Source organism: Microcaecilia unicolor, chromosome 5, assembly GCF_901765095.1.
Source record: "Microcaecilia unicolor chromosome 5, aMicUni1.1, whole genome shotgun sequence".
Taxonomy (NCBI): Eukaryota; Metazoa; Chordata; class Amphibia; order Gymnophiona; family Siphonopidae; genus Microcaecilia; species Microcaecilia unicolor.
In genome coordinates, this window is record NC_044035.1 from 250,442,561 (window position 1) to 250,457,662 (window position 15,102).

General features: G+C 47.4%; 1 protein-coding gene across 3 annotated transcripts in view; it reads right to left on the bottom strand.

Moving 5' to 3' along the window:
- Positions 1 to 3,003: 3,003 nt before the first annotated feature.
- The window catches only part of TAF13 (TATA-box binding protein associated factor 13), a 51,887-nt gene continuing 39,788 nt past the window's right edge, over positions 3,004 to 15,102 (bottom strand). For all 3 annotated transcript variants that reach the window (XM_030203980.1, XM_030203979.1, XM_030203981.1), the window contains exon 5: positions 3,004 to 3,288. In XM_030203980.1, the coding sequence (XP_030059840.1) occupies positions 3,118 to 3,288 (171 nt within the window). In that variant the 3' untranslated portion in view covers positions 3,004 to 3,117. The remainder of the gene's footprint in view (positions 3,289 to 15,102) is intronic.

Consider the following 15,102-nt stretch of genomic DNA (forward strand, 5'->3'; position numbering starts at 1 on the left):
GTTTGAGTGGCAAAAAGATCCACTGAGGGGGTGCCCTACACTCGGAACATCATGTGGGCAACGCCCATATTCAGCATCCACTCGTGAGGTTGCATTACTCTGCTCAGCCTGGTGGCCAGACTGTTGTTTACGCCTGATAGATAAGTGGCTTGGAGAAACATGCTGTGATGGCATGCCCAAAGCCACATGTGGACGTCTTCCTGACACAGAGGGCGAGATCTGGTGCCCCCCTGCTTGTTGGTGTAGTACATCGCAACCTGATTGTCTGAATCAAGATGATTTGGTTGGACAGCCGATCTCTGAAAGCCTTCAGAGCGTTCCAGATCACTCGGAGCTCCAGGAGGTTGATCTGAAGACTTATTTCCTGGAAGGACCAGGCTCCCTGAGTGTGAAGCCCATCTACATGAGCTCCCCACCCCAGGAGGGATGCATCCGTCGTCAGCACTTTCTGCGGCTAACGAATTTGGAATAGTCATCCCATGGTGAAATTGGGCCGGATTGTCCACCACTGAAGAGAGTTGCGAAAGTCGGTGGACAGTTGGATCACATCCTCTAGATTCCCCGCAGATTGAACCTTTGGTCTATTTGCTCAAAATTCAAACATCCCACTTACATAAACATCGCCTGTCTCTTTTCAAAACCCTTACGTCTACATCCCCGTTTGCAGAACACCGTAATACAGCACAACAGCCTTTTAGTTCTTTGCAATGCTACGTACTGCAACAAATCACAGAACCCCCTGGAAGGAGAGGGGGTGGTGACAAGAAATGTTTCCTTCTTCATAAGGAACAACAGTGGATCTTTAGGTTAAATTCACTGGCTCCGGTAGGCCTTAATGTGAAAGTGGAGTGGTGTCACTTTTTCTAATACTAAGAAAAGCTATTAGCTGTTTTTTTTGTTGACACTATGACCAGGATTGGGCCACTGGGGTATGCCCCTTTAAGATGTTGCAATGTTTTCTCTATGTAAGCGGGATGTTTAGATTTTGAGCAAATAGACCGAAGGAATCTCATGAATATTTACTATATGCTTTCTCTCCTCATTTGACAGACTCTAAATTGACCGTTGAACCCTGATGCAGGCAATGAAACGCTGACCATCGTAGGTCACCGTCTGATAGTTTGAATATGAGAGCAAGGAATATCGTTTTTGAAGCTAAGTAACTCTTCATACTACTACTACTACTGTGAAATATATTTTTGAGGACTATATCAAACATATAAAACGCAAGTGACCGTACTCACCCGCAAATGCGCAGTCGAGACTTCCCTCTCTGTCCCGCCCCTGCGTCAATACGTGATGACGAGGGCGGGACAGAGAAAGAAACTGCGCGAAGGGGAGGGAGGGAATCGCTCCCCCCTCCTCCTCTCTTCGCTATTGAACTTACATCGCCGAAAATGCAGCAGGGCCGATCAGCTGAGCTCCTGTCAGCCTTCCTTCCCTGCCTGTGTCCTGCCCTCGCCGACGTTACGTCACACGAGGGCGGGACACAGGCAGAGAAGGAAGGCCGACGGCATCTCAGCTGATCTGCTCTGCTGTGTTTTTGGCGATGTAAGTTCAATAGCGAAGAGAGGGCTCGGGCCAGGTGGAGGGGGGTGGCGGTGACTCCGGGGAGGGGGGGGGGGCAGGAGAAAGGCTGGATATGGGAGGTATCAGAAGGAGGGGGGGCCTTGGAGCTGGGTGGGAGGGAGGGGGGCCTTGGAGCTGGGAGGGACAGAGGGCCTTGCAGCTGGCAGGGAAGGAGGGGGGCCTTGGAGCTGGGAGGGACAGAAGGGGGCCCTCAAGCTGGCTGGGAGGGATGGAGGGGGGCCCTTGGAGCTGGGAGGGAATGGGGCCTTGGAACTGGGAGGGACGGAGGGGGGCCTTGGAGCTGGCAGGGAAGGAGGGAGAGCAGGGGGCCTTGCAGCGGCGAGGTGGGCGGGAGGGGGCCCTGGAAAACCCCCATACCAATACTCACCCGTTTTAACGGGCTTAACGGCTAGTATATATATATATTTGGAGTTGTACAGTTTATTACTCTCCCGCAAAGTAGACAAAATTAGCATGAGTTTATCAGGAGGTTTTTTATGCCTTTTTTTATAAGCCAATGATGAAGCGGCCCTGCTCTTGTTGCTTTTAGCAACTCTTGAGCTTCGTGAGGCTTTTTCCTCCTGTAGCAAAGACTGGCAGATGTTAGACCATAAGCGAACTCTTAAGATTGATTTATATATATTGATTGTACACTACTGAGTGTTCTACCCTACTTTTTTGGTTAACATTAGTGCTTGGCCATTAAATCAGAAAATGGAAAATTGTATGTTTTCCGGAAGCAGTAAAAATGGCATTAATGCACAGGAAAGACACAAGTAATGGCGTGCCAAGACCACTTTCTACTGCAGCTTTGTAAAAGGACCCCTCTAGAAGCAACAATATAAACTGAAGTAAACAGTTAGCATTTACCAAGCTAAGGTTTACTTTTAGTAGCTGTCACCTGCTAGTTTTGCAGTGATTGGTAGACAAAACATTGAGACCCCCTTTTACTAAGGAGCGCTCACGTTTTTAGCGCACACTAAAATTGGGGGGCACGCTAAAAACGTGAGCACGCCTTAGTAAAAGACCCCCTGAATCATTACAAAAAAAAAAAAAGCTCATGTCATGCACAAAAAATATACTGATACAGCATGTGAAGCTGGAACATAATAGTACACGATTGCGATTCTCAATAGTCATCAGAATAAGAATGATGGATATGGAAAAAAAAAAGTACTTGAAAACTAATGTTAAAACTAGGTTTCTGTCAGGTTCTAGTATCTCTCACTGGATCAAAACAGGGAGAGAGAATTAAAAACATGGGGTCCTGCGCTTGCCAAATCATACATGGCACACAGTTTCCAGTGTCTGTGGAATCTCAAAACCACATGTATATCAATGTACCTGAATTAAGATCATCATCATTGGGCAATTCTTTTGCTGTTTGATTAAACACATTTCAGTATGAAAAATAAAAATTCTGTGCAGAACCAATAATTCTATTAAAGCTTTATGGTACACAAGTCAAATTTAGAAAACAAACATTTAATGCCATGTAAGGGTAATCATTGTAGTTTACAATACTATTCACAGTTATGAACAAAAGTATCAGGATCCATAATTTGCTTCATCAAAGGCCTTCCTGGCTCGTTTTAGTTCTTCATTCATAGTCAGCAGATCCTTAACTCTGGCAAACTTGCGAGGGTCCTTCCGGATCAAGAAAACAATGTCTTCCACTTGTACTCGGCCTTGTCGCCCAATTGACATTGCCTTGTGTGTCTTAAAGCAAACAAACAAAAAGAAAAAGAAAGCAAAATGCTTAGCTGCATAATATTGTTCCTTTGTGCTCTGTAACTGAAAAAAACCACGTACAGTTACTACCAAGATAAGCATTCTTCTTTATTTATACAATTTAAATATTCAAGTTGAGATATTAAGAAAAGAATGTCAGTCTCGAAACTCAACAATCAGTTTAAAAAGAAAAGCAACTCTCCAATTAAGCCAGCAGAAGATTCCCATTTTAGTAGCTAAATTGAACATTTTCAAATTCAACTGCTGCCCCATGATATACCCATTTCTTTAGTTTTTGCAAAAACCAGCTCACTTGGGAGACCCTCTTTTTATATGCAAGTGGAAAGTATTAAATTTTGTTTCCTTGAATACTATTAGACCAGTCTGGAAACATGGAGTTTATCCCATTCTGCCAGCCTACTACCTTCTTTTTTTAAATCTTAATTTAATTTGGTTAATAATTATCTGGTTATCAGTTCTACGTCTGCTGGTATTTTCATAGTACAACCTCTCATCATACCCAGAAATGTAATGTAACAAAATGTAGCACAAACTTGTATGCTTATCAGATCACGTTGACATATCTAGACAGTTTAAAAATAACTGTGATTGAACTGAAGCTTAAAATGCAATTCTGAACACTATTTACCTAGTGAGTAAGTGTGTATTTAATAAACCGTAAACTTGAGATCCAAAGGGGCTACACTGTTATAATGGCTCTACACAGTCAGCAAAGATTAAGGCCCTCATTCTCAATTACTTTTTAAACCTATATAATTTGTCTTGGACTTTAGCTGTTGCCCTTTCCCTTTATAGTCCAAACTTTGGACCACCAATTCTCCAAAGAGGGAGCCTCTTGCCATTTCCAATGTAAGGCAACAATTAACTGTGCAGTGAAAAGGAGATAACTTGGAAGGTCTCCCCTTCCTAGAGTATAATTTTCTAGTTCTGTATGAAACCCCAATGGCACACAGGTGTTGTCTAAATGGGAGAAATATTCCTGTTATTTGTTTAATGCACTCTGACGTCTCCAAGTTTAAGCAAATGTGAATTGGAGGAGGAAGAGTTATAAACTCCATTTTGCTACCTGCTTGGACTTGAACATTTGGGGATTAATAAGGGAAAGGGTAAGTGTAAGTGAGTGAGAGCGAGTGTGTAGTGTTTTAGTTAAAAAAATGGTGATGCTGTAATATTAGTTACTACACATTTGCCTTTCACTGGATGCTGTGCTACCCTTTCTGTGGTGTTGTGGAGATGTTTTGATCACAAATAAAAATTGTTTAAAATGAATGCACTCTGACAGCCCTCCAAAATGTATGCAGCTTCGGGCATCCCCCTACATACAGTGGTGTGCTGGAGCCGGCTCGCACTGGCTCGCAAGAGCCGCTTGTTAAATTTTGACAGCTCTTGCGAGCGAGCCGGTTGTTGTAGGGGGCGAGCCGGCTCCACTGCACGAGGTAAGCATGGCAGGAGGGCGCCATGCTTACCTCCCCTCCCGCTTCCATCCATGTGTAGCGATGTCCTTCGCCCCCCCATCCTCCCCTGCCGCTCCCATCCGTCTGTTTCAGTTACCTGCCTCGAAGCGCCGCATTATCTAAAGCCTGCCTGCTGCCCGTCTCCAGCTGCCTGCCTTCCCTGCTTGCTTCTCAGGAGTTGGTTCGCACCTTAGTCCCGCCTTTTGACATCATTCTGACGTCATTTCCTTTTCCCGCGGCGGGACTAAGGGCGCGAACCAACTCCTGAGAAGCAAGCAGGGAAGGCAGGCAGCTGGAGACTGGCAGCAGGCAGGCTTTAGATAATGCGGCGCTTCGAGGCAGGTAACTGAAACAGACGGATGGGAGCGGCAGGGGAGGATGGGGGGGCGAAGGACATCGCTAGACCTGGATGGGAGCGGGAGGGCAGGGAAGTGAGGAGAACTGCTGGGCATGGATGGGCAGAGGGAGGCAGGGGAGAGAACTGCTGGGCATGGATGGGCAGAGGGAAGCAGGGGAGAGAACTGCTGGGCATGGATGGGCAGAGGGAAGCAGGGGAGAGAATTGCTGAGCATGGATGGGCAGAGGAGAGAATTGCTGGGCATGGATGGGCAGAGGGGGCAGGGGAGAGAGGAGAGTTTCAAGACATGGATGGCGGAGAGAGCAAGAGAAATTCTGGACATGGAGGGAAGATAGAGGAAGGAGATTAGATGAGGGAAAAGGAAGTGAGGAGAGAAACTGCACATGGATGGAGAAAATAGGCAGAAGCTGGATCCACTGTACAGTCAAGTATGCGGAGGACCAGAAATGAAGAAAAAAGGAGGAAAGAAAAGAAATAAATGGAAAGGAAGCCCTGGAAACGGAGTCAAGGGAACAGATAGAGAGCAGCAGAATCAGATACTGGACCTGCATGATCAGAGAAACAAAGTCACCAGACAACAAAGGTAGAAAAAAAATAATTTTATTTTCATTATAGTGTTTGGAATATGTCCACTTTGAGAATCAGGTGCTGAATGTTAAAAGTTTATGTTTATTTACTTATTTATGGCATTTTATCCCATATTAAACATGAATTAGATTGGAACCTGGGATCATTTAATTTTTTTTTCCTGGAGAGAGTAATGTGTTGGCCGCTGTCCCCCCCCCCCCCCACCCAGGTATAGCCAGCTCTGCAATTTTTTTTTTTTTTTTGGGGGGGGGGGGGGGGGGGGGGGGGGCGCCGAGGTGGACCGGGGAGAGAGCCTGTTAAAAATTTACCAGCACACCACTGCCTACATATGCCTAAAAAAACCCTCTGTCCATGCAGCCTCTCCAACATTTGTCTGGTATAGTCTCATTAAATTCATGCAACTGTAATGATGTCACATAACATACAGATAAATCAATTTACAGGTCCATAACATACAGAGACATTACATAACTTTTCATTTTACTTTTCGTAGCCTACCAAACTATGAATCCTCTTCTAATGCTATCATCTGCTATTACTACTTCCCTCTCATTGGTTGAGATCTGCTGGTAACAGCCATAATTCTGCACTGTGTTGGCAGATGTTGATAATTAATGAAAAAAAATGAAATTTTATCATGCCTGGTTATGTTTGGTGTGCTTAAGACATTATGAACACCAAATGTATGGGTGTTTGTCTTCAAGTAGGGTGTAGCACAAATCCCAGCCATTATCTGAGTATCCTACTGGTTTATATACAGCACGGAAAAATAAAATGGGTGAACAAAAAGCAAATGACAATTTCTATAGAACTGAACTTAAAGACATCTTAATGGCGCGGCATGCTGATGTCAGAAATCTATACAGACATGCTGATCATGCTGCCTTTTTATTTCTTTATACAGTTTTCTGACATCAGCATGTCAGAAAACTGTATAAAGGCATGATAAGGCAGCACAAGCACGTCTCATCCACTGGAAGCTATTTAGAACACTAATATTGCTGTGTCAAGAAAAAAAAAATTTCTAGGATCACACCCCAGACAGAATTATCATTCCTATTTTCATAGATAAAAACCTTGATGTAAAAAAACTTAACTTTGTCGTAAAGAAGAACAACGCTATTAATAAAGTTTCAGCGCCACATGACTATTTTATACTATACACGGAGAACAAAATCCATCCAACAAATGCAATCAGAAACTGAGAACATATGCTGGAAAGATACAGAAATTATTCCAATTATACTGTTATTAGCTTGATTAAAAAGAATTTCAAGCGTATCTTGGTATGACGCTTATGCATACCACACCTTGGGCCGAAACTAAACTGCGCTGGGAATCGCTAGTGTGGTTTAGTAAAATAGGTCCCTTAAGACCTCCAGAAGGAGGCTTAGGAACAATGTTAAGTGTTAGCAGTGATCAGACAGACTGAGATGCTCCGATGGAGCAAGTTCATTTCTGTCATGGTATGCACAACATTAACCCATCTGGAGATATTATCTCATAAAATATAGTGCACACTAAAATGATATTTCTCAAGCTAAAGTGAAAAAAAAAAGAGGTAATCTAATTTGGACAAAATGGGTGCGTGTGTCTTATTTTTTACATTTTTGGTTTAGTACTATCACCTTTTTAAAAGGTGTTTTGATTCGTTGTAAAGATCATACTAATCCTGTCCAAACGTAGTTTTGGGATTTAAGATTGTGTTCATGGAAATCCAACATGTATATTTATGATTGCAATCTGAAGTGTATTAATTTTCTTGGTTTATCACTAATAATTAGTAAATAGTTGCTTCAGTACAGAATTGATATTTAATAAAGAACTATTTAATCATTGTATATGTCTGCTTGTTTTTAATATGAGTTTATAAAAGCATATTATATGACCGTTCAATCATAGTGTGTCAGAATCATACATGTAGTAACCACTAGAATGGAATGCCTATTCAGGCCTATTTCTATAGAGCTGCTATAAGCATACAAGGAAAATAAAACCTGTACTTACTTTGTAGAACTTGGACACTGCAAGACAGCCTGGGAAATGCTGAACATGATATGAGTAGGGTGTACTGAGGCAGTTAAACAAGTAATTCACCTATTACTTGTTTAACTGCTAGTCAAAAATACTTGATATAGATTGGGTAGAAAGCTATTCAGGTCAGTAGGGAATTAAAAAAAAAATAATAAAAAGAAAAGGAAATTTAGAGGGAAAGTTACTAAGTTGTGTTAAGTGAACAATGTACATTATATACCCCTAATGCATTACTATTTTAACGCAATGTATGTTAACAATGAGATGCTCAAACACACAAAATGCATGCAAAGCAACTAATTATTACGCAAAATGAGTAGCACAGCTTGCATGGACCCTCACAAACTGCATAATTCATGCAGATTCTGTTATCATAAAAGTTGTTATTTCCTCTCCCAGGAGCACTGAGGTTATGTGAACTAAGATCTAAATTTTGCTGTGATAAAAGGTAAAATTATGTATAATCATACCTGATAATTTTCTTTCCATTAATCATAGCTGATCAATCCATAGACTGGTGGGTTGTGTCCATCTACCAGCAGGTGGAGATAGAGAGCAAACTTTTGCCTCCCTATATGTGGTCATGTGCTGCCGGAAACTCCTCAGTATGTCGATATCAAAGCTCCATCCGCAGGACTCAGCACTTATTTATTTATTTATTTATTTATTTGTTGCTTATATCCCACATTTTCCCACTCGTGCAGGCTCAATGTGGCTTACAGTAAATTAAATAAAAGTACAAACTTAAAGGTAATACAAGCATCTAACAGAGTGAACTAGATAGGGAAGGGGACAAGGATACATTAATCAACATTGCAAGTTGAGGGGTAAGTCTTAGCAAAGAGGAATGTCTTTAACAACTTCTTAAAAAGGCCGTGGTCTTCTTGAGTTTTGAGGTGATGAGGTAACATATTCCAGTGTTTGGGACTCCAGTAACGGAAGGACGAGGCAAAGAGTTTCTTGTACTTTACTCCCTTACAGTTCGGAAAGTGAAGATGGAGATAGGACCGAGCGGCAGGGTTGGCATTTCTAGGCGGAAGGTCAATCAAGGGGAGCATGTATTCCGGTGCAGTCCCATAGATGATTTTATGAGTTAGGGAGCAGATCTTAAAAGCAATTCGCTCATGTACAGGCAGCCAATGAAGTTTAAAGTGCAGGGGTTCGGCATGTTCAAAACGTCTTACTTTAAGGATGAGCCTCGCCGCAGTGTTCTGAGCCGTTTGGAACGTTTTCAATAAGGAAGCCTGACAACCCACGTAAATACCACTACAATAATCCAGGTGGGATAGGACCAGCCAGTGGACAAGGGTACGAAACAAGTCTCTTGGAAGGAGGTATCTGATGCGCCGAAGCCTCCACATTGCCTGGAACATTTTTTTGGTAACCAAGTGTACATGATCAGCCAGCTGGAGATGTGAGTCCAGGTGTATTCCTAAAAGTCTCATGCTATTGGCAATCGGGAGGGCCGAGCCCAGTACTGGAAGCATTGTGTCAGATACATGAGCGTACGTGGACGAGAGGATGAGACAGTGAGTTTTTTCCCTGTTGAGCCTGAATCGGAACACCTTGGCCCAGTGTTCTAAAGTGGTGAAACATGCATCTATGAGGTTGGCAACTTCTGATATTGAGGATTGAAAAGGGATGTAAACTGTAATATCATCCGCATAGATGAAAGGGTTGAGGTTTAGGTTTGCAAGTGCTGTGGCTAACGGCATCATCATAATATTGAACAGGGTAGGTGAAAGGGGCGAACCCTGAGGGACCCCACAGGAAGCATTCCACGGTTCTGAAGTGTGGGAGTTCGCCATGACCTGATAGGACCTTGAAGTCAAGAAACCCTTGAACCAATGCAAAACTGGCCCTCCTATACCGAAAGAATCCAGTAGATGGAGCAGGAGTTCATGATCCACCATATCAAAAGCACTAGACATGTCAAATTGTAGTAGAAGAATCTTCCGTCCAACTGATAGTTCTCGTCTAAAGTTTGATAAGAGAGTGACCAAGACTGTCTCCGTGCTGTAATGAACTCGAAATCCTGATTGCGAATGGTGGAGGATATCAAAATTAGTCAAAAATTCGTTGAGCTGAACATTGACCAGACTTTCCAACAGTTTGATAACTAGAGGAATCGAAGCCACTGGGCGATAGTTGGAGATGACATCTGGCTTGATCTTTAAATTCTTTGGGATTGGGGTGAGAATTACTTAGAGAATTACACCCACGAAGGGACACTCTGCCCAGCTCACCACCGCCGAAACGGGGGAGGGGAATTAACCCAGCTCATCCCCACACAAGTGGGGGAGGGGAATCCGTCCAGCTCATCCCCGCGGAGCGGGGGAGGGACACCACCCCGCCGATGCGGGGGGATCTGGCTTATCCTGCAACCGCAACCGCGGGAGGAGCTGACTGACCCTAACACCGCCGAAGCGGGAGGGGTACAAAGCTGCCCTACAGCCGCACGAAGCGGGAGGGGTACAAAGCTGCCCTACAGCCGCACGAAGCGGGAGGGAGTGCCGGCAGAATTTATGTCTCAATCCAGCCCCGTAAAACGGAGGGGAGAGGAATGCAGCAGCTCACTGTAACACAAACTCGTCTCAACTCTTGAAGAATCCAAGTGAAAGAAGAACTTGAACACAAAGTCCTCCTGAAGTAACTGAAGGCTAAACTTGAACCTAAAATTCAACCAGAATATAAACAGTACAGATATCTGGGAGGGGCTATGGATTGATCAGCTATGATTAATGGAAAGAAAATTATCAGGTATGATTATACATAATTTTACCTTCCATATCATCAAGCTGATCAATCCATAGACTGGTGGGATGTACCGAAGCAGTACTCACCCAGGGCGGGACATAGAAATCCCTGACCTCAACACTGAAGCTCCAAACCGGACCTCCGCCCGTGCAGCCACAGTCAAACGGAAATGCTTGGAGAATGTATGAGCCGAAGCCCACGTTGCCGCCTTGCATATCTCTTCCAAGGAGACGGATCCGGCCTCTGCCATCGAGGCCGCCCGAGCTCTCGTGGAGTGAGCCCTCAGCTGGATAGGCGGCACCTTCCCCGCGGCCACATAAGCCGCTGCAATGGCTTCCTGGACCCATCTTGCCACTGTAGGCTTAGCAGCCTGCAGACCCTTACGAGGACCTGCAAACAGGACAAACAGATGATCCGATTTCCGGAAATCATTGGTCACTTCCAAGTATCTGATGATGACTCGTCTCACATCCAGATATTCAAGAGCGGAGTACTCCTCTGGGTAGTCCTCCCTACGAAAGGAAGGGAGACAGAGCTGCTGATTCACATGGAAGCGAGAACCAATCTTGGGCAGGAAGGAAGGCACTGTGCGAATAGTCACTCCTGCCTCAGTGAACTGCAGAAAAGGCTCTCGACATGAGAGCGCCTGGAGCTCGGAAACTCTTCTGGCTGAAGTGATAGCCACCAAAAAGACTGCTTTCAACGTCAGGTCTTTCAGAGATGCCCTCGACAAGGGTTCCAAAGGCGGCTTCTGCAATGCTCTTAGCACCAGGTTGAAATTCCACGCAGGCACCACTGAGTGCAGAGGAGGGCGCAGGTGATTAACTCCCTTGAGAAAGCGCACCACATCTGGCTGCGAAGCCAGGGAAGCACCCTTCAGGCGGCCCCTGAAGCAAGCCAGAGCCGCTACCTGGACTTTAAGGGAACTGAGCGACAGGCCTTTCTCCAGACCTTCTTGCAGGAATGCCAACACTGAAGAAATTGGAGCAGTGAAGGGAGAAAGTGAGCCTGCTTCACACCATGCTGCAAAGATACGCCAAACCCTGGCGTAAGCAGTAGAAGTAGAGCGCTTCCTCGCTCTCAGCATAGTGGCGATGACTTTGTCTGAGAAGCCCTTCTTCCTCAGACGCTGCCGCTCAATAGCCAGGCCGTAAGACCAAAGGGAGAGGGATCCTCCATCACCACGGGACCCTGATGTAACAGGCCCTGCTCCACTGACAGCCGCAGAGGATCGTCGACTGAGAGCCTGAACAAGTCCGCATACCAGGGACGTCTGGGCCAATCCGGACCCAACAGGATTACCCTGCCGGGATGCTTTGCCACCCGGTCTAGCACTCTGCCCAACATGGGCCAGGGCGGGAACACATAGAGGAGCTCTTGTGTCGGCCACTGTTGGAGAAGAGCATCTACTCCCAGGGATCGAGGGTCCCGTCCTCTGCTGAAAAAACGCGGCACTTGGCCATTGGCCGATGACGCCATCAGATCTAGGCTCGGCTGGCCCCAGCGCTTCGTGATGTCCAAGAACGCCTGAGCAGATAGTTGCCACTCTCCGGGCTCCAAGGTATGGCGACTGAGAAAGTCCGCCTTGACATTCATGACTCCGGCAATGTGGGCCGCTGAAAGCTGCTCCAGGTTCGCTTCCGCCCACTGGCAAAGACTCATAGCCTCCTTGGCTAGAGGGGCGCTCTTGGTACCTCCCTGGCGGTTGATATAGGCCACAGCCGTGGCATTGTCCGACAGGACCCGTACAGGCTTCAACACCAGTACCGGGATGAACTCCAATAACACCAAGCGAATGGCTCTGAGTTCCAGGAGGTTGATAGACCACTTGCCTCTGCAGGAGACTAGAGCCCCTGCGCTGTCCTTCCCAAGCAGTGGGCTCCCCAGCCCATCAAAGAGGCGTCTGTCGTGACGACAATCCACTCCGGGGTCACCAGAGGCAATCCTGCAGACAACTTGTCTGTCTGCGTCCACCAGCTCAGCGCCTTGCGCACTGCTGGGTCCACGGGAAGGCGCACAGCATAATCCTCCGACATCGGAGTCCAGCGCAGCAGCAGAGATAGCTGTAGTGGTCTCATATGAGCCCTGGCCCAGGGCACTACTTCCATCGTGGCCGTCATAGAGCCCAACAGCTGCACGTAGTCCCAAGCCCGAATAGGAGAGGCTACTAGGAACTAGTCCACCTGAGCCTGAAGCTTGACAATCCGATTGTCTGGCAGGAACACTCTGCCCACTTGGGTGTCGAATCGAACTCCCAGATACACCAGGGACTGAGTCGGGCGCAGCTGGCTCTTCTTCCAGTTGATGATCCATCCCAGGGAGCTCAAAAGAGCAACTACCCGGTCCATAGCTTTGCCGCACTCTGCATAAGAGGGGGCTCGGATCAACCAGTCGTCCAGATAAGGATGGACTTGTACTCCTTCCTTTAGCAGGAAGGCTGCTATGACCCCCATTACTTTGGAAAAGGTCCGCGGAGCAGTAGCCAACCCGAAAGGGAGGGCTCTGAACTGGAAGTGTCGTCTCAGGACTGTAAAACGCAGAAAGCGTTGGAGAGGAGGCCAGATGGGAATATGCAGGTACGCTTCCTTGATGTCCAAGGAAGCCAAGAACTCTCCTGCCTTCACTGCCGCTATAACAGAGCGGAGAGTCTCCATGCGAAAGTGCCTCACTTTCCAGGCCCGATTGACCCCTTTGAGGTCGAGGATAGGCCGGACAGAACCTCCTTTCTTTGGAACCACAAAGTAAATGGAGTAACGTCCCTTGCCAATCTGATTTTTTGGCACCGGAACGACCGCACCCAGGCGGATCAGGTTGTCCAAGGTCTGCTGCACTACCACAGCTTGACCGGAGACTTGCAGGGAGAGAGTACAAACCCGTCTCTTAAGGGTTGGCAGAACTCTAGCTTGTAGCCGTCTCTGATGACTTCCAGCACCCACGCGTCTGAAGTTATAGTGGTCCACTCGCCCTGAAACGAGGACAGCCGTCCTCCAATCTGCACTGGGGCATGGACCAAGGCCCCGTCATTGGGAACGAGACCCTGGGGGAGGACTGGAGGGAGCACCTCCGGGACGGCGGTCTCTGCGAAAGGAATGCTGCTTGGGGGAGAAATTCCTCTTGAAGGAAGAGGGGGCAGAGGAACCCGACTTGCCCGGGCGGTATGGAGGTATCGGGACGAGTACTAACCCGAGCCCTGACCTCTGGTAATTTCTTGCCCTTAGACGTGCCGAGATCGGTCACGATTTTGTCCAGCTCGACCCCAAAGAGCAGCTTGCCTTTAAAAGGCAATCTAGCCAGGCGGGATTTAGAGGCGTGGTCAGCAGACCAATGTTTCAGCCAAAGCCACCGCCGCGCAGAGACTGTCTGAGCCATGCCTTTAGCTGAGGCTCTCCAGACATCATACAGCAAGTCTGCCAAATAGGCTAAGCCCGATTCCAGGGCCGGCCAATCAGCCCTCAAGGAATGATCCGAGGGGGAAGCCCGCTGCACCATAGTCCGGCACGCCCTGGCCACATAGGAGCCGCAAACTGAGGCCTGCAAACTTAAAGCAGCTGCCTCCAAGGACGACCTTAAGGCCGCCTCCGATCTTCTGTCTCGGGCGTCCTTTAGGGCCGTGCCACCTTCCACCGGCAACGCCGTTTTCTTAGTCACCGCAGTGATTAAAGAATCCACGGTATGCCACAGATAGGCCTCACGTTCACTCACAGCCAAAGGATAGAGGCGGGACATAGCCCTAGCCACTTTAAGGCTCGTTTCCGGGACATCCCATTGAGCCGCAATTAAGGTGTGCATGGCATCATGCACGTGGAAGGTTCTAGGCGGGCGCTTCGTCCCCAGCATAATGGCAGAGCCAACAGGGGCTGAGGGAGAGACGTCCTCCGGAGAGGAAATCTTCAAAGTGTCCATGGCCTGTAACAACAGGTTGGGCAAATCCTCTGGGCTAAAAAGCCGCGCTGCAGAGGTCATCCGCTCCATCCGAGCGGGGATCTATCTCCTCCAAGGAATCCGCAAAGGATCGTTGGGAGACCTCAGACACGCTGCCCTCATCTACATCGGAGGAGACAAAGGTCCTCCAAGGCCTGGAAATCAACCCGAGGGCGTTTACCTCTGGGAACCTCAACCTCTTTATCAGAAGAGGGAGCAGGGGCAGCGTTTTGCATGAGGAAAGCCTGATGCAGCAGCAAAACAAACTCGGGGGAGAAACCCCCCAGACTGTGCACTTCCGCAGCCTGGGCAACAGCCCTAGACGCACTCTCAACCGGCGCTCGCAATAGCGGGGGAGAGACATGCTGCGCATCCAAAATGGCGTCCGGCACGAAACTCCGTGAAGGAGCCGCGCGGGAAGAACGGCGCTTAACTTTAGCCGCTTTTGTGCCGTCGCCCAAATTAAGGGCGTTCATGGCATTAATGTCTCCAACCTCAAGGGCGGCCCCGAAGAAGCCGTCCGAGCCACGTGGCCGGCCAAGATGGCGGAGGCGAGGAGCGGGGGATGGGCGTTTATGGCGGGAAAAAACCGCCACGCCGGAGGAACGACCGGGACATTCATCGGTCACTAAACTATCACCCATCAAGGGCGAATCAGGTTGTAAAACC